This window comes from Oncorhynchus keta, chromosome 31 (assembly GCF_023373465.1).
Source record: "Oncorhynchus keta strain PuntledgeMale-10-30-2019 chromosome 31, Oket_V2, whole genome shotgun sequence".
Lineage (NCBI taxonomy): Eukaryota > Metazoa > Chordata > Actinopteri > Salmoniformes > Salmonidae > Oncorhynchus > Oncorhynchus keta.
In genome coordinates, this window is record NC_068451.1 from 19,158,793 (window position 1) to 19,185,807 (window position 27,015).

Genomic DNA, 27,015 nt, shown 5'->3' on the forward strand with positions numbered 1-27,015 from the left:
CATTTCATAGCTTTCCTCTTGGTTGCACTGCTTCCAACCCCGGGTTGAGATTTGGAGGGCTGGTCTTTATGTTAGATCTTTTATCCAATCATATTCAGCCATCATGTGTTGCCAGGGGTCTAAAATCTGCCCTCAGGCCTTCAGAATCAACCGTGTGGGCGCTTGTAGCTTAAAGTGAATGGAAATGAAAATCTAGTGTCAACCAATCAGCTTTAGAGTTGGCTATTGTACGCCTGCTGGCTGGCTCCAGTGTTACACAGGAGCCAGCTAGCAGGCGTAGTGCGTGCACATCTTTTGATTGGATTACCAATATTGAGAGGCAAGTCCTATGGGCAGGTCTATGCAGAACTAGGAAACTGAATTTGATAAACAAATTAATTTGCGTACTACTAAGCTGTTTTTTCAACCCACAATGGCGGAAGTAGGAAAAGATATCGATTTGGTCGAGGATATAATTATAACGCCATTCTCGAGACAAACTTTTCGAGAAAAGTTAGACATTGTAAGGAGAGGTCGCCCGACGCCGACGCTACAAAGCCTGTCACAGGCGGGAAAGGGGTTCGTTCGCCACTTAGTTACCAGTGCACTACGAGCGCTATCAATGGCTCACAGGCTCCGAGAAGCACTGCAAACTCTACTGCTGGGAATGCCTATTATTTGCAAGTGATCGATTTGGTGCTTGGAGCCATACTGGCTTTGCCAACTTTGAGTTGTCAAACCAAGCCAGCTCTTGAGACACCAAAGTATGGCTGGGCACTGACAAGCAATGGTGCTTTTGAAAACTTTTGGGGACACCCGAGTGGATCTACAGCTCAACGAACAAGCGCGCAGGGCAACGGAGCTGCACAATGAAAAGGTGAAGAAAAATAGGGAAATATTGAAAAGACTCATTGATTGGGTCATGTTTTTGTGTAAACAGGAACTTTTTTTTTTTTTGGACTTAAAGCTCAAAGTTTGTGGACCAGAAATGGATAGAAGAAGAATATTAATATAACTCTGTTGCACTCGACTATGTTCTTGCCTATTAGTTACTGACCTGTATTGTACTCTTCCCCTGCAATTCTCTGAATAAAACGCCTGGTTATACTGCGTTTCTGTCTAAATGTATAGTGTCTAGAGCCATGGCATCATAATGATGGTAATAAGAGGTGGATTAATTTGGGTGGGACTGTATAGGACTTCACTGAAGGCCCAGGCCCATGGCACCCCACTGATAAAAGGAGTAGCAAACAAACACTCACGACCAGTCCTGGGACCCTGTAACAGGCTCCCTGTCACTGTCTCTGCTGCATCTCCTCTGACTGGACCACAAACCCCTACCTGTCCCTGTCCCCATCCCTGTCCCTGCATTGACTCAGACTGCACCACAAACCCCTCCCTGTCCCTGTCCCTGTCCCCATATCACCTCAGACTGCAACACAAACCTCTGCCTGTCCCTGTTCCCAACCCCTTCCCTGCATCGCCACAAACCCCTCCCTGTCCCTGTCCCTGTCCCCAAATCACCTCAGACTGCAACACAAACCTCTGCCTGTCCCTGTTCCCACCCCCGTCCCTGTCCCTGTCCCCATATCACCTCAGACTGCAACACAAACCTCTGCCTGTCCCTGTTCCCACCCCCGTCCCTGCATCGCCACAAACCCCTGCCCGTCCCCATCCCTGTTCCTGCATCGCCTCAGACAGCATCACAAACCTGTCCCTGTCCCCGTCCCTGTATTGCCTCAGACAGCACCACAAACCCCTCACTGTCCTCATCCCTGTCCCTGCATCATCTCAGACAGCAGCACAAACCTCTCCCTGTCCTCATCCCTGTCCCTGCATCGCCTCAGACAGCATCACAAACCTCTCCCTGTCCTCATCCCTGTCCCTGCATCATCTCAGACAGCAGCAAAAACCTCTCCCTGTCCCTGTCCCTGCATTGCAGCTCAAACCTCTCCCTGTCCTCATCCCTGTCCCTGCATCGCCTCAGACAGCACCACAAACCTCTCCCTGTCCATGTCCCTGTCCCCATCCCTGTCCTCATCCCTGTCCTTGCATTGTCGCAGACAGCGGCACAAACCTCCTGTCCCCGTCCCTGCATTGCCTCAGACAGCACCACAAACCTCCTGTCCCTGTCCCCATCCCTGTCCCTGTCCCTGCATTGCCTCAGACAGCACCACAAACCTCCTGTCCCTGTCCCCATCCCTGTCCCTGTCCCTGCATTGCCTCAGACAGCACCACAAACCTCCTGTCCCTGTCCCCATCCCTGTCCCTGTCCCTGCATTGCCTCAGACAGCAGCTCAAACCTCTCCCTGTCCTCATCCCTGTCCCTGCATCGCCTCAGACAGCACCATAAACCTCTCCCTGTCCATGTCCCTGTCCCCATCCCTGTCCTTATCCCTGTCCCTGCATTGTCTCAGACAGCAGCACAAACCTGTCCCTGTCCCTGCATCGTGTCGGACAGCACCACAAACCTCTAACTGTCCTTGTCCCTGTCCCCGTCCCTGTCCCTGTCCATGCATCATCTCAGACAGCACCACTACATTTAGCCCAGCTGCACTCTGGTATTCTAAATCAAATCAATCAAATCAAATTTGTCACATACACATGGTTAGCAGATGTTAATGCGAGTGTAGCAAAATGCTTGTGCTTCTAGTTCCGACAATCCAGTAATAACCAACAAGTAATCTAACTAACAATTCCAAAACTACTGTCTTATACACAGTGTAAGGGGATAAAGAACATGTACATAAGGATATATGAATGAGTGATGGTACAGGGCAGCATAGGCAAGATACAGTAGATGGTATCGAGTACAGTATATACATATGAGATGAGTATGTAAACAAAGTGGCATAGTTAAAGTGGCTAGTGATACATGTATTACATAAGGATGCAGTCGATGATATAGAGTACAGTATATACGTATGCATATGAGATGAATAATGTAGGGTAGGTAACATTATATAAGGTAGCATTGTTTAAAGTGGCTAGTGATATATTTACATCATTTCCCATCAATTCCCATTATTAAAGTGGCTGGAGTTGAGTCAGTGTCAATGTCAGTGTGTTGGCAGCAGCCACTCAATGTTAGTGGTGGCTGTTTAACAGTCTGATGGCCTTGAGATAGAAGCTGTTTTTCAGTCTCTCGGTCCCAGCTTTGATGCACCTGTACTGACCTCGCCTTCTGGATGATAGCGGGGTGAACAGGCAGTGGCTCGGGTGGTTGATGTCCTTGATGATCTTTATGGCCTTCCTGTAACATCGGGTGGTGTAGGTGTCCTGGAGGGCAGGTAGTTTGCCCCCGGTGATGCGTTGTGCAGACCTCACTACCCTCTGGAGAGCCTTACGGTTGAGGGAAGAGCAGTTGCCGTACCAGGCGGTGATACAGCCCGCCAGGATGCTCTCGATTGTGCACCTGTAGAAGTTTGTGAGTGCTTTTGGTGACAAGCCAAATTTCTTCAGCTTCCTGAGGTTGAAGAGGCGCTGCTGCGCCTTCTTCACGATGCTGTCTGTGTGAGTGGACCAATTCAGTTTGTCTGTGATGTGTATGCCGATGAACTTAAAACTTGCTACCCTCTCCACTACTGTTCCATCGATGTGGATAGGGGGGTGTTCCCTCTGCTGTTTCCTGAAGTCCACAATCATCTCCTTAGTTTTGTTGACGTTGAGTGTGAGGTTATTTTCCTGACACCACACTCCGAGGGCCCTCACCTCCTCCCTGTAGGCCGTCTCGTCGTTGTTGGTAATCAAGCCTACCACTGTTGTGTCGTCCGCGAACTTGATGATTGAGTTGGAGGCGTGCGTGGCCACGCAGTCGTGGGTGAACAGGGAGTACAGGAGAGGGCTCAGAACGCACCCTTGTGGGGCCCCCATGTTGAGGATCAGCGGGGAGGAGATGTTGTTGCCTACCCTCACCACCTGGGGGCGGCCCGTCAGGAAGTCCAGTACCCAGTTGCACAGGGCGGGGTCGAAAACCCAGGGACTCGAGCTTGATGACGAGCTTGGAGGGTACTATGGTGTTGAATGCCGAGCTGTAGTCGATGAACAGCATTCTCACATAGGTATTCCTCTTGTCCAGATGGGTTAGGGCAGTGTGCAGTGTGGTTGAGATTGCATCGTCTGTGGACCTATTTGGGCGGTAAGCAAATTGGAGTGGGTCTAGGGTGTCAGGTAGGGTGGAGGTGATATGGTCCTTGACTAGTCTCTCAAGGCACTTCATAATGACGGAAGTGAGTGCTAGTCGTTTAGCTCAGTTACCTTAGCTTTCTTGGGAACAGGAACAATGTTGGCCCTCTTGAAGCATGTGGGAACAGCAGACTGGTATAGGGATTGATTGAATATGTCCGTAAACACACCGGCCAGCTGCTCTGCGCATGCTCTGAGGGCGCGGCTGGGGATGCCGTCTGGGCCTGCAGCCTTGCGAGGGTTAACACGTTTAAATGTCTTACTCACCTCGGCTGCAGTGAAGGAGAGACCGCATGTTTTCGTTGCAGGCCGTGTCAGTGGCACTGTATTGTCCTCAAAGCGGGCAAAAAAGTTATTTAGTCTGCCTGGGAGCAAGACATCCTGGTCCGTGACTGGGCTGGGTTTCTTCTTGTAGTCCGTGATTGACTGTAGACCCTGCCACATGCCTCTTGTGTCTGAGCCGTTGAATTGAGATTCTACTTTGTCTCTGTACTGACGCTTAGCTTGTTTGATAGCCTTGCGGAGGGAATAGCTGCACTGTTTGTATTCGGTAATGTTAGCAGACACCTTGCCCTGATTAAAAGCAGTGGTTCGCGCTTTCAGTTTCACGCGAATGCTGCCATCAATCCACGGTTTCTGGTTAGGGAATGTTTTAATCGTTGCTATGGGAACGACATCTTCAACGCACGTTCTTATGAACTCGCACACCGAATCAGCGTATTTGTCAATATTGTTATCTGTCTGTGTTTCTCATGTATCTGTGTCTGTGTTTCTCATGCATCTGTGTCTGTGTTTCTCATGTATCTGTGTCTATGTTTCTCATGTATCTGTGTCTATGTTTCTCATGTATCTGTGTCTATGTTTCTCATGTATCTGTGTCTGTGTTTCTCATGTATCTGTGTCTGTGTTTCTCATGTATCTGTGTCTATGAAATTGGCTTATATTGGAAGACAAACACATCGGATGTACGTTACATGAATATGTATAGAGCATGTTTCCCTAGTCAGAATCATATAATGGAAAGTTTTAAAGCACCAAGTATAATTTTGTTTCAACTCCAATTCTGAAGTTTACACGGATGGATAGAGACAGGGAGGATGTTGAATTGTTGTTCAAGTGGAGAACTGACCTTCTGGGTAAATTATTGTTGTCAAAGAACTATATAAAGGACAGAGCTGCTACACCTTCTTTCCTGCTCTAGACTAAAAGCATCAATAGATAAGTCTGTTGACTGTCTGTCTGCCCAGAGATATTTCCTCTGTGGATGTTTTAGTGTGTGTTGACCTTGTATCAAATCAAATTGTATTGGTCACGTACACATACTGTATTATGTTATCGCGGGTGTAGCGAAATTCTTATGTTCCTAGCTTCAAAAGTGCAGTAATACGTAAGAATACAAAACAATACATGCAAATAAAATTAAAATGTATTAATTCATAAATATAGACGTATTAGAACAAGCAATGTCAGAGTGCGGAATATATACACTGAGCGTACAAAACATTAGGAACACCTTCCGGACATTGAGTTGCAACCCAATTTTGCCCCCAGAACAGCCTCAATTCGTTGGGGCATGGACACTACAAGGTGTTCGAAAGCATTCCACAGGGATGCTGGCCCATGTTGTCTCCAATGCTTGAGTGTGAAAAACCCAGCCGCTTTGCAGTTCTTGACACACTCAAACCAGTGCACCTGGCACCTACTACCATACTCCGTTCAATGGTACTGAAATTCACCTTCTGAATGGCACACATACACAATCCATGTCTCAATTGTCTCATGGCTTAAACATCCTTCTTTAACCTGTCTCTTCCCCTTCATCTAAACTATTGAAGTGGATTTAATAAGTGATCATACTCACCTGGATTCACCCGGTCAGTCTATGTCAATGTTTTGTACACTCAGTGTATATTACCTGATGGTGTGTATAGGCACTATGGACAGTATATGAATAGAAAAGGTGTGTACAACAGTAGTTATATAGGATGAGCCTTGACTAGAAAACAGTATATACATATGAAGTGGGTAAAACAGTATGGAAACATTATTCAAGTGACCAGTGTTCAATGACTATGTACATAGGGCAGCAGTCTCTAAGGTGCAGGGGAGAGTACCGAGTGGTAGCCGGCTGGTGACAGTGACTAATGTTCAGGGCAGGGTACTGGGCGGAGGCCGGGTAGAAGCGTTTTTTCAGTCTCTCGGTCCCAGCATTGATGCACTTGTACTGTCTCCGCCTTCTAGATGGTAGGGGGGAGAACAGGCCGTTGCTTGGGTGGTTGAAGTCCTTGGTGATCTTCAAGGCTTTCTAGGGTCAAAGTGTGCTGTAGATGTCCTGGAGGGTAGGCAGTGTGCCACTGGTGATGCGTTGGGCTGACCGCACCACCCTCTGGAGAGCCTTGGGGTTGCGGAAGGTGCAGTTGCCGTTCCAGGTGGCGGTACAGCCCGATAGGATGCCCACAACGGTGCATCTGTAGAAGTTTGTGATGGTCCTAGCAGCCAAGAGACATTTCTTCAGCCTCCTGTTTATTCTGTATACCGGGGTATTTAGAAATGGCCACTGGATGGTCTTTCAATACCGCCAAAACTGCTGAAACTATTTATTTGAAGTTTTCAATACATTTTAATATTTGTAGCTATTTCTTAAGTAAATACCTGCAGTGAACTTGTGCAATGCTTTAGGAGATTAAGTAGATGGTGTTCTTACTTCACCTGTCACATTATTTTACATTATGAAGCTTACTTAGTTCCCCAGCACAGTTGAGCCAGTCACGTGTTTGTTTGTAAATAGCACAATAGGAGAAAGCGGTAGCAGGTGAGTCCAGCTGTTTATTGACAGGGGTCACATTTTATATTGAAAGTGAGTGTTTTTTTTCTTCAATAGAGTGATCAAGGACGTGCAACTATAGTTTTCCTTCACAGAAAATACATTAGCGCAACAAATTCGGCATAAAATAGATTCATTTTCATCAGTTGACAACAGAGGTGCAGCGCTATTTGGCTGGCAGCCACACAACTAATGAAAAAGCAAAAACGATACATGGCCATCATATTTCTAATGTTTAGGCCAATCATAGAAAGAATGAAGCCAGCCACGTTTCCTAATGTTTAGCTTTTTTCGCATAATTTTGCATTTTACTGGAAAAAATAATTCTCATCTGAAGCACAACATTTGTTTTCGATCTGTGTATAAAAAAACAAAGCAAGATATTTCTTATGCTTTTTATATGTTTTTTACTGCATGAAAAACTGCATTAACACGACCCTAGTTTAGCTTACTATCTAAGTAAGTGTCTGAATTAATAAGGTGACAGAGCATCATATTATTTTAGCTGTCTTCCATGTTTTGAGAAGTCAAAGCCATTTGGATTAGTTATTTGTACAGCTGCCACTTCAATCTTTATTTCCTTGTGTTTTTTCTACTCTCTGTTCTTGGCCCATCAGTCTGCTCCTACCACTCTTCTCCAAGCAGAGCAGGCAGGGCCATTGCCCGAGTCACTTCAGACTCCACACTGGAGAGCCATTACAGCATGCATCAAAACTTTGTTCATTTGCACAATGTCTCTCGTTCACATTCGCTTGTAAAGGTCCAAACTCCCCAAACATGACATTCAGTAGCTCCTTCCTATATATGTATAACTTTATGATCTGGATTGCCTGTTGATGCAATTAGTTTATTATCGTTTGCACTAGTTAGCATATTTAGCTAGGAGCTTCCATTAAAATGTGCTATTACTTGTGCTAATTTGGTTAGCATTATGCAAACACCCAATGGGCTTTTGATGCTCCCTTGTGTACTAAACAGGTAATGCCATAAATCCCGGGGTGAGAGAATGATGGTATGACGATATGAACATCTGGATTACCGCTCAACCCTAGTGTGCCCCTGCCCGTTCAGTGTTTCTCTGTCTTCTATCTGTCAGGCATAAAATAGTCTGCATTTCTCTCTCTCTCGCTCGCTCCCAACTTCCCTTCCTCCTTCCTTCCTTCCTTCCCTCCCTGTCTCCAGCAATATGATAACATATGGGGGAGCTCCAATAACAAACCATCTGAATTAGCATGATAGCGGAAATATGTCATATTGATCACAAGAGGAGATACATTTCCACAAAGGTGGCTGACGAGTTTCAAACAGAGACTGTGACGTCCTATGATGTAATTATGGTAACCACCAATCAAGTGAGTCATTGCCTTTCAATTAATCATTATGCATATTGAGTTTGCTCATTCGTAAATCATTACAAACACATTCCCCATAATCAACTTAATCTAATGGCCAACTGAGACATTTGAAATTAAATGCAACACTAACAGAAGTGTGTTTGAATGAGTCTATATTAAACCATCATTCAACACATAATAAAACAGCTATGTTTCACTAGTGACATGGAGGCTGTATAATATAATAGTATCGTTACACAGTAATGAACAATCACAGTTCATCTCAGGCTGTTGAACATGGATGGGGCTGAGACACAACATCATTGTTGTAACTTGAGGAGTCTTCATGTGAGAGGAGTAATCTGCCTGAGGCTAATGGATTATAGATTCAATTTATTTTCAGTGTAAAGCCTTCTGACATGGTGGGCCATGGACTAAAATGTCATCCCCTTTTAATTGACCATTGGTGGTGTTTGACTGAGTTCATGGAACTGTGCCCTTGACTTTCTGCCATTTGTATGTCTCTCTCTGTGTGTGTGTGTGTGTGTCTCTCTTTTTCACTCTCTGTATCTTTCCCTTCTCCTCTACAGTCTCTTTCCTGCTCTCCTACTCTCTCCTACTCATCTTCTCTCTCTCATTCACTCTCCCACTCTGTATATCTCCCTCCTCAACAGTCTCGCTCTTTCTCTCGTTTCTCTCCTTCATTCTCTTTTCCTCCCTACCACTCTTTATATTGCCCCCTGCACAGGGTTTCTCTCTTCCTCTAGACTAGAAACAGCCGCGTGGATTGGCGGAGAGCTAAATTGCTCTACGTGAGCTTGGTCACGGCTCAGCTCTCCTTGAGATAATGAAATGACAATTAATGGGAAAGCTGTGTGCCCTCGCTCATTTGCTCACTCACTCGCTCACTTGCTCACTCACTCGCTCACTTCTAGAGCAGCAATAGGAACAGCATGAAACAGAGAAAAAGAAGCCTATAGGAAGGAGAGCAACTCTCACAAAACTTTGGGGGGGAAAGTAATATGGTTTCTGTATACTTTTGTAATCCAACAGAAAAATATAAATGCCAGCGTAGATCTGTGAAGAGTGCCCTGACCCTAAACAACTATGGTATTGGTTTTTGGGATATGTTACAGTAATAGGTGACCTTTTTTCAACAGCAGGGTATTTCTTATGGTGTACATGCGCAATATTCTATTATACTTTAAATAAACTACCCATATAAGAGTAATTGTGTAAGTTATTCAGGAATAATAACTGTGTAAGTTATTCAGGTGTTGTTAGATCCATCCAATAAAATAAATGCATAAAAGCACCTCTCTGAAACAAGTGGATAAATCCCTGACATTGCATGTTGGTCATCTATGTGTGTGTACGGTAGTAGATATGAGAGAGAGGAAAAGTCAAAGAAATGCCATTAGAGAGATAATGATTTAGGAAAAGGGTCGGCTGCTGTTGACAACAAATCACTAAGTAGGACAGTGATATTCATACCATAGATATAAAATAAAGTAAACTGAAAAAGTATGAAACAGCACATCAGCTCAAATGTGTATGTGTTTATGCATGTGTGCCTGTGTGTGTATGTGCTTCAATCTGTAGATAGAGGACTCCTGCTATCTCCAGGAGTGATAATTAGACTTTTTGTCTTAATCTGTTGCTGTCTTTTTGATAGATCGACAGCACTTAAAGGAGATGGCCCTGTCTTCCCAGTAGCCTACTTGGTGTGTGAACTGCTGACTGCTCATAATTTGCAGCTGATTGTTGACACATCAACCAGGATTAAGGGGCAGGGCAATTTGTGATTGTTGTTGTTATTTTGTAATCCGCGGCTGTACTGGAGGGGGAGTGGCTTCACCTCTGTTACGCAATTAGCAATTGGTGTTAGTATTTTGTCTCGAAACAAAGACGGTTCTGCGGAGTTGCTTGATGAAGGAAAGAGAGGAAGTCTCATACTTGAGTATCTTACCTAGTTATTTTCAGATGATCTCATTTTTCTCTATTGTAGCTTTGTCAACTATGTGTGTGTTTTCTATACCTGTTCGCTCCTCTCAGTGTAGGTTTTACAGATGCTGCCCACCTTTTAAGTGTAAACTGTGCGCAGAACCCATGTGGACTTCCTGGTCGCCGGCAGCATTTGGAACTGCCAATCTGCAGCCAAGAACGGCAAGTTCATCTCAGCCTATGCTGGCCCTGACAGAGATATGGATCACCCCAGAGAACACTGCTACTCCAGCTGCTCTCTCTTCATCTGACTATGTGTTCTCTCATAGTCTGAGAGCATCTGGTCATCACGGTGATGTCACAGGGGCTACTCATTCTAGATGGAGATGTTATATTTTCTCCCTCACTCACCTGTCCATGTCCTCATTTTATTTCCATGCTGTCACTGTCACTTGTCCACTCAAGCTTAACATTGTCATCTATCGCCCACCAGGTGCCCTTAGAGAGCTCCTCAATGAGGTTGACATCTTGATAGGTTCATTTCCTGATGGTGGCTCACCACTCAGTGAACTGGGCAACCTCAACCTTCCGACGTCTGTCTTTGATTCATTTCTTTAACTTTTTATGGCTGCACGGGCAGTATTGAGTAGCCTGGATGAAAAGGTGCCCATTGTAAATGGCCAGCTCCTCAGTCTCAGTTGCTAATATATGCACATTTTTATTATTCGAATTGGATAGAAAACACTAAAGTTTCCAAAACTGTCAAAATATTGTCTGTGAGTATAACAGAACTGATATTGCAGGTGAAACCCTGAGGAAAATCAAAACAGGAAGTGGCTTCTATTTTGAAAACTCCATGTTCCATAGCCTCCCTTTGCTGGATTTAAAGGGATTTGAACCAGATTCCTTTTCCTATAGCTTCCTCAAGGTGTCAACAGTCTTCAAACATAGTTTCAGGCTTTTATTTTGAAAATGAGCCAGAAAAAATTAGCCAGAACGATAACATCGCATCAAGTGGTCACATGAGTTCTGCTCGCGCAACAGAATTTGGACAGCCATTGTTTTCCCCTCTCCTACTGTGAAAGACATTTGCGGTTGATATATTATCGATTATATATTTTAAAAACAACCTGAGGATTGATTATAAAAAACGTTTGACATGTTTCTGTGGACATCATGGAAACTATTTGGAATTTTCGTCTGCGTTGTCGTGAACGCTCATCCTGTGGATTTCTGAACATAACGCGACAAACAAACGGAGGTATTCTGGATATAAAAATCATCTTTATGGAACAAACGGAACATTTGTTGTGTAACTGGGAGTCTCGTGAGTGAAAACATCCGAAGATCATCAAAGGTAAACGATTAATTTGATTGCTTTTCTGATTTTCATGACCAAGCTTTCTGATGCTAAGTGTACTTAATGTTTTGTAGTGAGATCGATAAATTTACACAAACGCTTGGATTGCTTTCGCTGAAAAGCATAATTTCAAAATCTGACATGACAGGTGGATTAACAAAAGTCTAAGATGTGTTTTCCTATATTGCACTTGTGATTTCATGAATATAAATATTTGTAGTAATATTTATTGAATGTAGCACTATGCTATTCAGCGGTGGTTGATGACACTTATCCCGATATCGGGATTTTAGCCATAACAAGTTAAACCTCCTGTCCTTTTGACCTCAGTCTTTCCCAGTCCCCCCCCACGGTCCCCCCCACTCACAAGGCATGCAATTCGCTTGACCTCAACATTACTAGATGCTGTTCGCCTACTGATCTTCGCTCTCTGTCTCCCTCTACTCCATCGTTCGTCAACTAGCTTTTCCGAGCTAATAGTTAGCGGGCTAGAACATAATTAGTATATAATATTAGCAAAATGAATTTTGCCCACACTACAAATTAAACAAAATGTTTAACACATCTGATCAGTACATAATAAACTCAGTGACTATAACATAATGAATTCTGTCACTTAAATGGGTTAAATCTGCAGTTACAAGGAAGAGAGGAAACAGTTGTGGACATGGTGGAAAAACTTGAGGCCTTTACTAGGAAGTTTGAGTTGTTTGATTTGGACTTGTCATCTGGAAGGCTAATGCACTTCAGCACACTGAAGAATGGCAGGCAGAGGGACCAGACAACTTCTCCACAATATTTGAAGACTACAGCATGCCCAAGGATATCATTGTGTTTGTACGTGATCCTCTCACAGTCCGCCCAGGTGGAGAATTCTCCTCCCTTACTAAGAAAACGATACCCTTGCTGGATGAGGCTCCAATTCAAACTGAGCTGATTGAATTCCAGACATCGAGCCATCTCAGGGATGCACTCAGGGGTGTCGAGTCCTTGTGTGTTTTGTGTGTCATGCTCAGAGGGATACAGCACAATAAAGAATCTTGCATTTTATGTGCCAACAATGTTTGGTTCGACTTACACCTGTGTGTCCTCATTTTCCTATAGATTCACGACTGGAACTGGTTCACATACACTACCAGTCAAAAGTTTTAGAAAAACCCTTGAATAAGTAGGTTTTCTTTATTTTTTACTATTTTCTACATTGTAGAATAATAGTGAAGACATCAAAACTATCAAATAACACATATGGAATGCTGCAGTAACCAAAACAAGTGTTTGAATGAGTAGGTGTTCTAAAACTTAGTGTAAGTCAATTCGAGGACTGCCTGCGCATCAAAATCACATCCATTTTACACGACTTCCACAAGATCGTGTCCAAGAGGATATGCAACTTTTCCCATTGAGTAAGTAACTTAGTGGCCTATATGACTTGAATTAGTAAATACAAACATTATTTCAGTGCTTATCCAGGGATATTTAGGTCTCAAGCTGACAATATTTTCTGTTTGTTCTGTTGTTACAAGAGCAGGCTATACCAATACAGACATTCAGATACAGACATCAACCTTTTTCTTTAAATTATTGTTTTATTTAGGATGCTACAGTTTTGTCCAGTTGCAATTGTAAATAGGCCTAATAAAAAACATCCCACATAACATCTTTTCATTGTGAAAGATGCTGTTAAGCCTCATAACTAGCTGAGGTAGGCAAAGTTATTTTATATAGGCCTAGGCTTGGAAGAAATAGACTCCAATTAAACCTTCTTGTTATTTGTAAAGTCAAATTAAAATTAAGATTATTGTTGAAATGAACTGCAATATTTTCAGCAATCTCTCCTCTTCTATCCTGTCATCTCTCCCTTCTGCTAAATCCTTCTCACTCCTGTCTCCTGCTTCTGCTTCTATGATCCTAATCTCCTCGCTTTCCACATCCTATGACTCTCACCGTCTCGTTTCCTCCCTGCCAGCTCGGCCCTCCCCTCCTGCTCCGTGACTGAATGACTCACTGTGAGCTTACAGAACAGGACTGCGGGCATCTGAGCAAAAAGGAGGAAAACTAAACTTCCGGAGGACCTATTATCCTTTCACTCCATCCTCTATACCTTCTCTTCCCCTGTATCCGCTGCTAAAGCCACTTTCTATCACTCTCAATTTCAAGATTCTGCCTCTAGGAAATTATTTGCAACCTTCTCCTCCCACCTTAATCTTCCACCCCACCCTTCTCTGCGAACGACTTGGTCAACCACTTAGAAAATAATGTTGATGACATCCGCTCCTCATTTACTCCGTCTATTTAGTCCACTTGTCCCACTCACACAGAATTACACGAAGCCTTGACTTCTTTCTCCAGATGAAATCCTGCCTGCTCAACCCCATTCCCTCCTCCATACCCTTCTCCCATTCCTGACCACTGGCCTCGTCACCTTTAACTCAGGAAACCAACACTATACCTCTGACGTCAAAAACTACAGTCCGGTATCCCGGTGTCTCTGACCAACTCTCTCGCTAGCTCTCTCAGAACGATTTTCTTGACACGAACCAAGACGGGTCACTCACACTGCTCTCCTCTGTGTCATAGAGGCTCTCCATACTGACAACGCTGACTCTCTCTCCTCTGTTCTCATCCTCCTAGATCTATCCGCTGCCTTCGAGATGATGAACCATCATATCCTCCTCTCCACCCTCGCAGGGCTGGGAATTTCAGGCTTCGCACACTCTTGGATTGCATGCTACCGGGCAGGCTGCTCTTACCAAGTGATGTGGTGAGGACCTGTGTCTGCACAATGTGCTCTCACTACTGGTGTCCCCCAGGGCTCAGTTCTACTATATCCATAGAGTACGACCCTACATCACACAGGTATTGGCGTAGGTCCTAATCAAGGCACTTGTCATCTCCCACCTGGATTATTGCAACTTGCTGTTGACTGGGTTCGCCGCTTGTGCCATCAAACCCCTGGAACTTATCCAGAACACAACAACCCGCCTGGTGTTCAAGTACTCCCATGTACCCCCCTACTAGCACTGACATCGCTGATAGCTACTTTATTGAGGAAAAAATGTACTTACTACTGTATGACTGATATATGGGGTTGCCCTACCTAGCTATCTTTAGATGAATGAACTGTAAGTCGCTAAATGACAAGTGTGTGTGTGTGTGTTTGCAGACAGAGTATCAGGGTCATAGAACCTCACTGTGCGGGGTGTTGTGAAGCTATCTACTACTAGTAACAGAAAAGGTTACCTTTTTATTAACCCAATGACACTTTTGTCAATATATAATTTAGGATAGCCAGAGGGCTACACGCTACAGGCCTCTGTTACCAACACTGACTTCTAAGCTCTACTGTGATATAATCCAAGCAAGGATGACAGGGGGGAAAAGTATGACATACAATTACTAGTCAATATACACAAGGAAAATGAAAAAAATAATAACCTTGGGCATTTTGTGAATGTGCTACCAAATGGAAATGAGACTCACTCAAAAGAAATCAGAAAGAAATCATAACCAAGTAATACTTCATTGCAGTCTACCGTCTGATGCATATTACTAACGTATTTCCGTTCTTAGTCAATAAAGTTGTACAATGAAATTGAAACCTCATAATCATTATCTTGGTGGAAGAAACAGTTGTTTATGGAATTGGAGTTCAGTGTTGGTATATCTGTTTGATTTTCCTATTAGACTCCAGGCTAACATTTTACTGTTGCCATCAGACCAATTAATTTAGCTAATGGCAAAAGCTGATCAAATATGACATGAAAATGTGATCTTTATTGTTATTTCCACAGCCTCATAATGAACGCAATAAAGTAATGAAATAGCAAACCCTGCTATTTGAAATCATGTTTGTCCTACTGATCCTGTAAATAGATGTGTATCAGCATGACACCTGAAAATCTCCATTAAAATGTAATGTCAGTATCAGCAATACACAGACATGACAATATACAGGAACTGCATTTAGTTGACATAAACGCCTGTCCACACACCCGCCTGTAAGTACACAGACACACACACAGACATACACATATGCACACACACATCACTGAACCTGGACAATGAAATGGAGGATACTACTGCACCTGGTGATGGCTGGCCTTTGCTAGCTCCTGATTGGCTGACTCCACGTTGGATGTGGTGGTCTGAATGTAGTCCTCAATGCTATCTGAAGAGACATAACAGCATGGTAAATGTAACGATTATACTTCATAGCAACACAGATATATTTTATGGCAACACAGTACCCCCAATTTAGGACCTTTTCTTACCAGGTTGAAGCACACTGGGTACTCACTCTTTCATTCTATAGTGGTAATAGAAGAAACATACAGGTACTTCCACTACTCAGTAGGATTTTTGTCACTGTATGTAACAAATGGAACAATTTTCTTCATGTTTAAAAGGCCATCTTTCACACACATACATACACAAAAATGTATACAATTCCATATGAATTTGGGCCTCCCAAGTGGCGCAGCGGCGCTGCAGCGCATTGGTATCACTACAGACCTGGGTTCAATGCCAGGCTGTGTCACAGCCGGCTGCGACCGGGAGACCCATAAAGCAGTGAAGCATCATCTGGGCTTGGGTACGGTTTGACTGGATATCCTTGGCTGGGATGTCCTTGTGGTGGACTGGGTGCATGCAGGTTCAGTCGCCAGTGTTTCCTCCAACACATTGGTGCAGCCGGCTTCCGGGTTAAGCAAGCTTAATTTATTTTTCAGAAAGTTAAGACAGATTTTTACCTTGTCAGCTCAGGGATTCGATCCAGCAACCTTTCAGTTACTGGCCCAACGCTCTAACCACTAGGCTACCTGCCGCCCCGGGATCTGCTTGGCAGGATCGTGTTTCAGAGAATGCATGGCTCTTGACCTTCACCTCTCCCGAGTCTGTACGGGAGTTGCAGCGATGGGACAAGACTAAACTACCAATTGGATATCACAAAATTAGGGAGGAAAATTTAAAAAATAATAATAATAATGTGAATTCACAATGCAGCTGCGCTGATGTCCGCATTGCACCTGTACTACTATTACTAAGAGAGGGGAGGGGCCCAGTATAGGCAGGTTGGCCACCAGGCACACACAGTATCTGCACATGTGCACGGATTCACCTCACACTGTTCACAGCGTGGTTGCCAGTGCAACAAATCAGCAGAGAAGTTGAGCCTCGCACTTCAACACTCTTAGTTGTTACGGAAATTGACCCACTATGCGGTTTACTTTCTGCACCTACGGTTAGGGATATTTCTTAACGTTAAGGATCCCAATTTTGTTTAAACGCTCACACCTTAGCATACAGCATTTGTGTTGTGGTGTTATGTGAGCAATGTGGAAACATCAATATTCCTCGTCCTCTTTATCATGTACAGTCACACTTCTATTTCATTTCCTACAGAGGCTCAATGTGGGGTATCTTCTGCTCATTTTCTGTCTCTCCGTTCACTGGTCCTTGTGTCTTTGTCTTGAGGATTTATCTTACTCAGAATGTGCATCATTTGCTGTTGTTAACACACAGTGAGAGAGAGAGGAAGAAAGGTGTAAGTGGAGGGAGAGAGAGAAAGAAAGAAAGTGTACTATTTGATAACCCCTCCTAATATCTCATTGCTCCGATTGAGCTGCTCGTATGATGTCACTATCAACTTCCTTGAGTGCACTCTCCATGGTTGTGAAGCTTCAAAATCTTAGAACACACAACTGTGTTTATAGACAGACCAACTTCGTTGTAATTCTCTCCTTGTTTACATAATCACTTGCACAAGATCCTTAATAAACTGGAAAAGGATGCACACACATTCTCCGTCACCGCACCGTAAATAGCGTCACGTTTGATCAATGATGTAGTATATTGAGTTTTCTTTGAGTGACTCTTTTTATGATGCACAACATTCTAATTTAATTTCTATGTTTAATTACTTCCTCATTGGCTGTCACCATAGCAACAGCTGGAGAATAAACTGAGAACGGAGCTTTCAAAAGTCATACTCCTTCATACATTTCATTTTCTAAACATAACAGAAGTCAACCAATTATTAGTCTTTGAATAATCCAAATGACTTGTCTTATTCCAATGCACACCATAGTAACTATAGTTATTGTAGCCAGTGAGAACTAATTCAAACCTAAATCCAATTCTTTTCCCAATTAAAAACAAATGTTTGGTTCACTGCCCACCAATGCAATGCCGAACCTCTCTCTCTCTCTCTCTCTCTCTCTCTCTCTCTCTCTCTCTCTCTCTCTCTCTCTCTCTCTCTCTCTCTCTCTCTCTCTCTCTCTCTCTCTCTCTCTCTCTCTCTCTCTCTCTCTCTCTCTCGATTTTCCATTGGGGGGGGGGGGTCCATTCATTATAATCGCCATAATAATTCACATAGCCTCTCTCTATAGGTTTATTTTCCTGCTGTAGCAACCTGGCTCAAATTAATATCCTACATCTGTAGTACATGGCTTGATAATTCGCAAAAATAATCATAACCCAGATAGTATGCTAATACAAGGAGCCAATTGAGACACCTTGGAGACAAGAAAACACACACACACACACACACACACACACACACACACACACACACACACACACACACACACACACACACACACACACACACACACACACACACACACACACACACACACACACACCTCCATAAGCCTTTACTTCCCTCACACCATGCTCCACTAATTATGTCTTTGATATGCAAGACATTTCTAGGGAGAAAAACATCTGATCAACAAGGAAAAGCATAAGCTGTCAAACATGGCTACAACTCATTTTCTACAACACCACATTCTCAATGTATTTGGGTATTGTAAGGACATGTAAGTAAATGTCACTGAATCAAGACAAGACCTTTTATCTGAAAACCACTGTATTCTTCTGGTTCCTTCCAAAAACCACAAGATTGAACACATGCTGTACTATAACCACAATGAGACTAACGCAATACTGAAACAGTAACAGTAACATAGATGAGTGCACCACTTTACCTTACCTAGATTTACCCAGGTTCCCCTGTCTAGCCTTTCTATCTCTCTCTCGCTGTCTCTTTTGTTGCTGTTGATTGCATCAGTTCTGGCACAGCGTGACCTGTGGCTTTGTTGAGTGTGTCACCACATGGAAGCAACGGCTTTGTCACAGAGAAGCTACTTTCAACTCTACGCCCTCTAAAAAGCAGTAATCCAAACTTCCTGGGTTTGCTGATTTCTCAATTTACCCCTCTACCGCTCCCCCGCTGCTCCGCTGGACACCTCCACATGCCCCCTTTCCCCCCTAAAGCCTAATCAGCTTATTCAGACCCAGCTTTTATTATACACATAAAAATACAAATCTCACCATGTGCACATCAGCTATAGAAAAGCAAATCATGCAATTTACCTGATTCTATTTCAAGGTTGGATGGGAGAGAGAAACAGTATGCCTGTGGTCCATAATGGATGTGAAAAAGACTACAGCAGTACAGTAGTACAGCTCTCAGGTACTTGGACATAGCACCTTCACTCTGTATACTGGTGAGCTGAACACCCTCTCACAGTTACCACCTCCACCATCTCTTAACGCCATCATGTTCATCCTTATACACTCTAGCTCTTTCCCACCACATCAATGTTCCACTTCCCTCTGTATCCACAGTCCTAATGTATCCACAGTTGTAATGTATCCACAGTCTCAATGTATCCACAGTCTCAGTGTATCTAGAGTCTCAGTGTATCCAGAGTCTCAATGTATCCACAGTCTCAATATATCCACAGTCTCAGTGTATCCAGTCTCAGTGTATCCACAGTCTCAGTGTATCCACAGTCTCAGTGTATCCACAGTTTGAATGTATCCACAGTCTCAATGTATCCACAGTCTAAATATATCCATGATGTATACCCTCATAATCATACTAAAATATATCCTCCCTACATCCTCACATGAAGGACGACTGCAGAAATTGAAGAGACATAAATCTAATGAGATTCTAATGGCATTTCACTAGTGTACCCAATTTCATCAACAATTGACATTTAACTTCTTAGAACTCGCCACTATTTATTTCCCCTTATTTTCCCTGTACTCTGCATGTGAGAGAAATGAGGAGGGACACAGAAGTTGAAAGGAGAGATTTCCTCCTGCGTGTTCACCTCAGAAAACCCTTTCTCTAAAGGCCAAACAACAAACAAGTCGTATTTCTGTCCTAACAGAACTTATCTAGGAAACAAAAGTGCCATTTGTTTAAATATTCCATTCCATAAGGCTGAACATTATTCACTCTAAATGTTAAGTACCCTAATTATGGATAGAATCTGGGATAAATTGTGTATTGCTCTCCAGTTCCTCTTTGTTTCTCGCTCATTGCCTGTTGCCTGCTCTCCTGTAACATTGCGTCTGTGAGAGATGGAAACTTGGCATGAGTCTAAAGTATAAATCAAATCAAATCAAATTGCATTTGTCACATGCGCTGAATACAACTAGTGAATACTTTACCGTGTAATGTTTACTTATGAGCCCTTTCCCAACAATGCAGTTAAAAAGTTAGAACATTTGAAAATAGATCAAAAGAAAAGGTAACTGTACTCTAGACGGATTAAAACAGCCATACTCAGGGCCACTCTCACACACAATGGACCAATTAGAATAGAAGAAGAATCCATTTCCTTAAATTTATGAGATCTCAACCTCGGACACACATGCACACACACAAAGGTACACACACATACCAGAGACACATGTACAGCAGAATTTGGTTTGCCACACACACTGATATGCACAAGTAAGATCAGTCATGCTGCTTCCTTTATGCTTCCCTTGTTCGTCTTTCTCTCTCTTCCATCCAGTCTGCTGCAGCATCTGTACACACCTCCACTCTCCTGTCCTCCTTTCTCATGTTCTAGTGTTCCATATCATCCCCCCTGTCTCCAGTTCATCTCTCTGCAGGGTGATGGTGGTGTTGTTGTATCTCTCTGACTGTCTGTGCGTTGAACCACACATTGCCTCTCTCTGCCAAGTCTAGATCAGCACTGGGTTGCAGGACTTGTTGATCAATAACATAAGACTGGGACATGCTGTCCTGTCCTCTAACCATTGTTGTTATTGTAACCCACCTGTCAAGCAACCATTTATTACGTGTTAAGGTTCAAAAGTTAGTTTGATCAATGGGAGTCCTAAGGTGATTAATTATGTCTGCTAACGCATGAAGAAAGAGATGCTGTAAAGTTGGTCAAAATATCAAAGGGATTACAACGACACAGAGAGTAAAAGACAGACAGAGTAATATGCAGACATGGATGACCGTACACAGGAGCTCAGGCAATCATAAAAACACACACGCGTACACACAAACACACACGTGATGTCTCACCTATGGCATCTCCCTGCTCGTGCACCATACTGGCCAGATCTCGCATGATTTGGCTGACATCCAACATGTCTCTCTGTAAAGGAAACAGACAACGAAGGGTTAAATAAATACATTCTACTCTAGAGGTCATTGGCCATCCGCATTACCGGAATTTCTTCTTCCATAGTCTCGATGTATTCCCCCAAATAGACTGGGATATGTAAGTCAAAACATTAATCTTATGGGCAGGAGGGATGGTAACGTCCCACCTGGCCAACATCCGGTGAAAATGCAGAGCGCAAAAATTCAAACTACAGTATTATAAATATTTAACTTACATAAAATTACAAGTGTAATACATCAAAATAAAGCTTAACTTCTTTTTAATCCAGCCGCGGTTTCAGATTTCAAAAAGGCTTTACGACGAAAGCAAACCATGCGATTATCTGAGGGCAGCGCCCTGCATACAAACACATGAAAAACACATTTCAACCGGGCAGGTGCGACACAAAAGTCAGAAATAGCGATATAAAAAATGCCTTACCTTTGATAATCTTCTTCTGTTGGCACTCCAAAAGGTCCCAGTTACATTACAAATGGTCCTTTTGTTCAATAATGTCCTTCTTTATATCCATAACAACACAGTTTAGCTGGCGCGCCTGGTGATGTTGCCAGGCAGGCCCAAACTCCACCAATGCAAAACGAGCTGAAATTTCAAGCTGTCTTGTCAAACAGCTTTTACACTAAAAGGGTATTATCATAATTTTCACAATTTCACAGTATTACTCCAACCTCATAGTGTGGGAATATTTATAAAACACAACTAAATCTAGTTTTTGACTGCACTGCCCCTTTAAAATCCACCACGCTAAGCCCATTAAAAACTAAATGTACATTTGTGTTTCATATAAAATTATATAAACGTGTATGGACACAGTAATTGATAGTGTTGTTTACTTCTGTTTTCGTTTCAGTGTGCAGTCTGGCCACTGCAGAGAGAGAGAGAATTACCACACTGGGTGACCTGCACTTTTTTCCCTCCTCCCCAGTTTTCTGGCTTTGAATCTGTTCACTGTGTATCAGCTCAAAGCATTATGAAGGCTTATAAAACCTCTGTCTATCTCCCTATCACAGGTCCCCCGTTCCTCCATTATAGCACCATGCAATCACAGCTGCGTTTGTATAGCCTCACCCACTGGGCCATCCATCACAGGTGTCTGATATTGCTGTGGAAACTGGCAGCAGCCAACCTGGCTTTTGGCAAACACCATCTGGTTGGATCCAAAATGGCCTCTGGCAAAACCTCATGACGCTAAAGACTTTCTTGCTGTTTTCATCTTTGGGCAACCCTCTCCATCACACAGGAATAGAATAACAACACATTTATTTTACCTGGCAAAGCGGTTGCTGGCAATCTGAACTCAGTTCATTACAATGACAGAACGCTTTAACAAAGTCATGAGTGAGAGTGTGAGTAGAAGAGAGAGAGCGAGTGAGTGACGGGCTGTCTTCTGTTCAGATCCCTGCCAGCCTGGGGGTAGAGTGGGAGTGGAAAGGCTTAGGGCCAGATGTGTGCCCTTTTCCATATTTCATAGGGTTATATTAAGCTCATGGCCACTCTTCCACCATGGGCCTCCCAGGCCCTGATTCACTCGGTTTTAAACAGGAGGTTCTCAGTCTATCCACACACCCACACCCACACCCACCCCACCAACCATACATAATGTCCCACAGAGAGTGTTGATCCATGCTGGGATGGGGACAGGCTATGTTCCATATGCTCTGCTGCACTTCCTGTACACTTTGAATTAATTATCAACAGACAAAAGCACAATGACCTCGAAAGACAACCAGAGTCCTTTGAAAGACAAATGTTGGGAAAAGGTCTTAAGGTATTAAGAACGAGAATCCTACTCCTACCCAAGACTATTTGTAGTTGTCACGCCCTGATCTGTTTCACCTGTCCTTGTGCTTGTCTCCACCCCCCTCCAGGTGTCACCCATCTTCCCCATTATCCCGTGGGTACTTATATATGTGTTCTCTGTCTGTCTGTTGCCAGTTCGTTTTGTTTCATCAAACCTACCAGCATTTTCCCCTCTGTTCCTGGTTTCCCCAGTTGTGACCTTTTCTGCCCGCCCTGACCCTGCCTGCCGTCCTGTACCTTTGTCCCACTACTCTGGATTAACAACCTCTGCCTGACCTGACCCTGCCTGCTGTCCTGTACCTTTGTCCCACTACTCTGGATTACCAACCTCTGCCTGACCTGACCATGACCCTGCATGCCGTCCTGTACCTTTGTCCCACTATTCTGGATTACCAACCTCTGCCTGACCTGACCCTGCCTGCCGTCCTGTACCTTTGTCCCACTATTCTGGATTACCAACCTCTGCCTGACCTGACCATGACCCTGCATGCCGTCCTGTACCTTTGTCCCACTATTCTGGATTACCAACCTCTGCCTGATTTGACCATGACCCTGCATGCCGTCCTGTACCTTTGTCCCACTATTCTGGATTACCAACCTCTGATTACCAACCTCTGCCTGACCTGACCCTGACCAACCTCTGCCTGACCTGTCCTGTGTACCTTTGTCCCACTACTCTGGATTACCAACCTCTGCCTGACCTGACCATGACCCTGCCTGCCGTCCTGTACCTTTGTCCCACTACTCTGGATTACCAACCTCTGCCTGACCTGACCCTGACTGCCGTCCTGTACCTTTGTCCCACTACTCTGGATTACCAACCTCTGCCTGACCTGACCATGACCCTGCCTGCCGTCCTGTACCTTTGTCCCACTATTCTGGATTACCAACCTCTGCCTGACCTGACCATGACCCTGCCTGCCGTCCTGTACCTTTGTCCCACTACTCTGGATTACCAACCTCTGCCTGACCTGACCATGACCCTGCCTGCCGTCCTGTACCTTTGTCCCACTACTCTGGATTACCAACCTCTGCCTGACCTGACCCTGACCCTGCCTGCCATCCTGTACCTTTGTCCCACTATTCTGGATTACCAACCTCTGCCTGACCTGACCCTGCCTGCCGTCCTGTACCTTTGTCCCACTACTCGGAATTACCAACCTCTGCCTGACCTGACCCTGACTGCCGTCCTGTACCTTTGTCCCACTACTCTGGATTACCAACCTCTGCCTGACCTGACCCTGACCCTGCCTGCCGTCCTGTACCTTTGTCCCACTATTCTGGATTACCAACCTCTGCCTGACCTGACCATGACCCTGCCTGCCGTCCTGTACCTTTGTCCCACTATTCTGGATTACCAACCTCTGCCTGACCTGACCCTGACCCTGCCTGCCGTCCTGTACCTTTGTCCCACTACTCTGGATTACCAACCTCTGCCTGACCTGACCATGACCCTGCCTGCCGTCCTGTACCTTTGTCCCACTATTCTGGATTACCAACCTCTGCCTGACCTGACCCTGACCCTGCCTGCCGTCCTGTACCTTTGTCCCACTATTCTGGATTACCAACCTCTGCCTGACCTGACCCTGCCTGCCGTCCTGTACCTTTGTCCCACTACTCTGGATTACCAACCTCTGCCTGACCTGACCCTGACCCTGCCTGCCGTCCTGTACCTTTGTCCCACTACTCTGGATTACCAACCTCTGCCTGACCTGACCATGACCCTGCCTGCCGTCCTGTACCTTTGTCCCACTATTCTGGATTACCAACCTCTGCCTGACCTGACCCTGACCCTGCCTGCCGTCCTGTACCTTTGTCCCACTATTCTGGATTACCAACCTCTGCCTGACCTGACCCTGCCTGCCGTCCTGTACCTTTGTCCCACTACTCTGGATTACCAACCTCTGCCTGACCTGACCATGACCCTGCCTGCCGTCCTGTACCTTTGTCCCACTACTCTGGATTACCAACCTCTGCCTGACCTGACCATGACCCTGCCTGCCGTCCTGTACCTTTGTCCCACTACTCTGGATTACCAACCTCTGCCTGACCTGACCATGACCCTGCCTGCCGTCCTGTACCTTTGTCCCACTATTCTGGATTACCTCACCACCTCTGCCTGACCTCTGCCTGACCTGACCATGACCCTGCCTGCCGTCCTGTACCTTTGTCCCACTACTCTGGATTACCAACCTCTGCCTGACCTGACCATGACCCTGCCTGCCGTCCTGTACCTTTGTCCCACTATTCTGGATTACCAACCTCTGCCTGACCCGACCCTGACCCTGCCTGCCGTCCTGTGCCTTTGTCCCACTACTCTGGATTACCAACCTCTGCCTGACCTGACCATGACCCTGCCTGCCGTCCTGTACCTTTGTCCCACTATTCTGGATTACCAACCTCTGCCTGACCCGACCCTGACCCTGCCTGCCGTCCTGTGCCTTTGTCCCACTACTCTGGATTACCAACCTCTGCCTGACCTGACCATGACCCTGCCTGCCGTCCTGTACCTTTGTCCCACTACTCTGGATTACCAACCTCTGCCTGACCTGACCATGACCCTGCCTGCCGTCCTGTACCTTTGTCCCACTACTCTGGATTACCAACCTCTGCCTGACCTGACCATGACCCTGCCTGCCGTCCTGTACCTTTGTCCCACTATTCTGGATTACCAACCTCTGCCTGACCTGACCCTGACCCTGCCTGCCGTCCTGTACCTTTGTCCCACTATTCTGGATTACCAACCTCTGCCTGACCTGACCATGACCCTGCCTGCCGTCCTGTACCTTTGTCCCACTACTCGGAATTACCAACCTCTGCCTGACCTGACCCTGACTGCCGTCCTGTACCTTTGTCCCACTACTCTGGATTACCCTCTGCCTGACTGCCTGACCTGACCATGACCCTGCCTGCCGTCCCTGTACCTTTGTCCCACTATTCTGGATTACCAACCTCTGCCTGACCTGACCATGACCCTGCCTGCCGTCCTGTACCTTTGTCCCACTACTCTGGATTACCAACCTCTGCCTGACCTGACCATGACCCTGCCTGCCGTCCTGTACCTTTGTCCCACTACTCTGGATTACCAACCTCTGCCCTGACCTGACCCGTGACCCTGCCTGCCATGACCTTGACCCTGCCTGCCGTCCTTTACCTTCTGCCTGACCTACCAACTGTCCCACTATTCTGGATTACCAACCTCTGCCTGACCTGACCATGACCCTGCCTGCCGTCCTGTACCTTTGTCCCACTACTCTGGATTACCAACCTCTGCCTGACCTGACCATGACCCTGCCTGCCGTCCTGTACCTTTGTCCCACTACTCTGGATTACCAACCTCTGCCTGACCTGACCCTGCCTGCCGTCCTGTACCTTTGTCCCACTACTCTGGATTACCAACCTCTGCCTGACCTGACCCTGCCTGCCGTCCTGTACCTTTGTCCCACTATTCTGGATTACCAACCTCTGCCTGACCTGACCCTGCCTGCCGTCCTGTACCTTTGTCCCACTATTCTGGATTACCAACCTCTGCCTGACCTGACCCTGCCTGCCGTCCTGTACCTTTGTCCCACTATTCTGGATTACCAACCTCTGCCTGACCTGACCCTGCCTGCCGTCCTGTACCTTTGTCCCACTACTCTGGATTACCAACCTCTGCCTGACCTGACCCTGCCTGCCGTCCTGTACCTTTGTCCCACTATTCTGGATTACCAACCTCTGCCTGACCTGACCCTGCCTGCCGTCCTGTACCTTTGTCCCACTATTCTGGATTACCAACCTCTGCCTGACCTGACCCTGCCTGCCGTCCTGTACCTTTGTCCCACTACTCTGGATTACCAACCTCTGCCTGACCTGACCCTGCCTGCCGTCCTGTACCTTTGTCCCACTATTCTGGATTACCAACCTCTGCCTGACCTGACCCTGCCTGCCGTCCTGTACCTTTGTCCCACTACTCTGGATTACCAACCTCTGCCTGACCTGACCCTGCCTGCCGTCCTGTAACTTTGTCCCACTGCTCTGGATTACCAACCTCTGCCTGACCTGACCCTGACCCTGCCTGCCGTCCCGTACCTTTGTCCCACTACTCTGGATTACCAACCTCTGCATGCCTTGACCTGTTGTTTGCCTGCCCCTGTTGTTGTAATA

General features: G+C 45.3%; 1 protein-coding gene and 2 long non-coding RNA genes across 5 annotated transcripts in view; all 3 read right to left on the reverse strand.

Moving 5' to 3' along the window:
- LOC118371072 (t-SNARE domain-containing protein 1-like) overlaps nucleotides 1–27,015 on the reverse strand; it is a 172,677-nt gene that overhangs the window by 31,529 nt on the left and 114,133 nt on the right. For all 3 annotated transcript variants that reach the window (XM_052489876.1, XM_052489875.1, XM_052489874.1), the window contains 2 exons: nucleotides 20,967–21,039; nucleotides 15,712–15,794 (listed from right to left, as the gene is read on the reverse strand). In XM_052489876.1, coding sequence (XP_052345836.1) covers nucleotides 15,712–15,794; nucleotides 20,967–21,039 — 156 coding nt within the window. The remainder of the gene's footprint in view (nucleotides 1–15,711; nucleotides 15,795–20,966; nucleotides 21,040–27,015) is intronic.
- On the reverse strand, nucleotides 23,215–25,608 carry LOC127914314 (uncharacterized). Its single transcript, XR_008088003.1, has 3 exons — nucleotides 25,546–25,608; nucleotides 24,502–24,570; nucleotides 23,215–23,467 (listed from the first exon to the last, which is right to left on the reverse strand). It is a non-coding gene; the product is annotated as an uncharacterized LOC127914314 (long non-coding RNA).
- Nucleotides 23,714–24,128, reverse strand: LOC127914316 (uncharacterized). Its single transcript, XR_008088008.1, has 3 exons — nucleotides 24,066–24,128; nucleotides 23,899–23,939; nucleotides 23,714–23,760 (listed from the first exon to the last, which is right to left on the reverse strand). It is a non-coding gene; the product is annotated as an uncharacterized LOC127914316 (long non-coding RNA).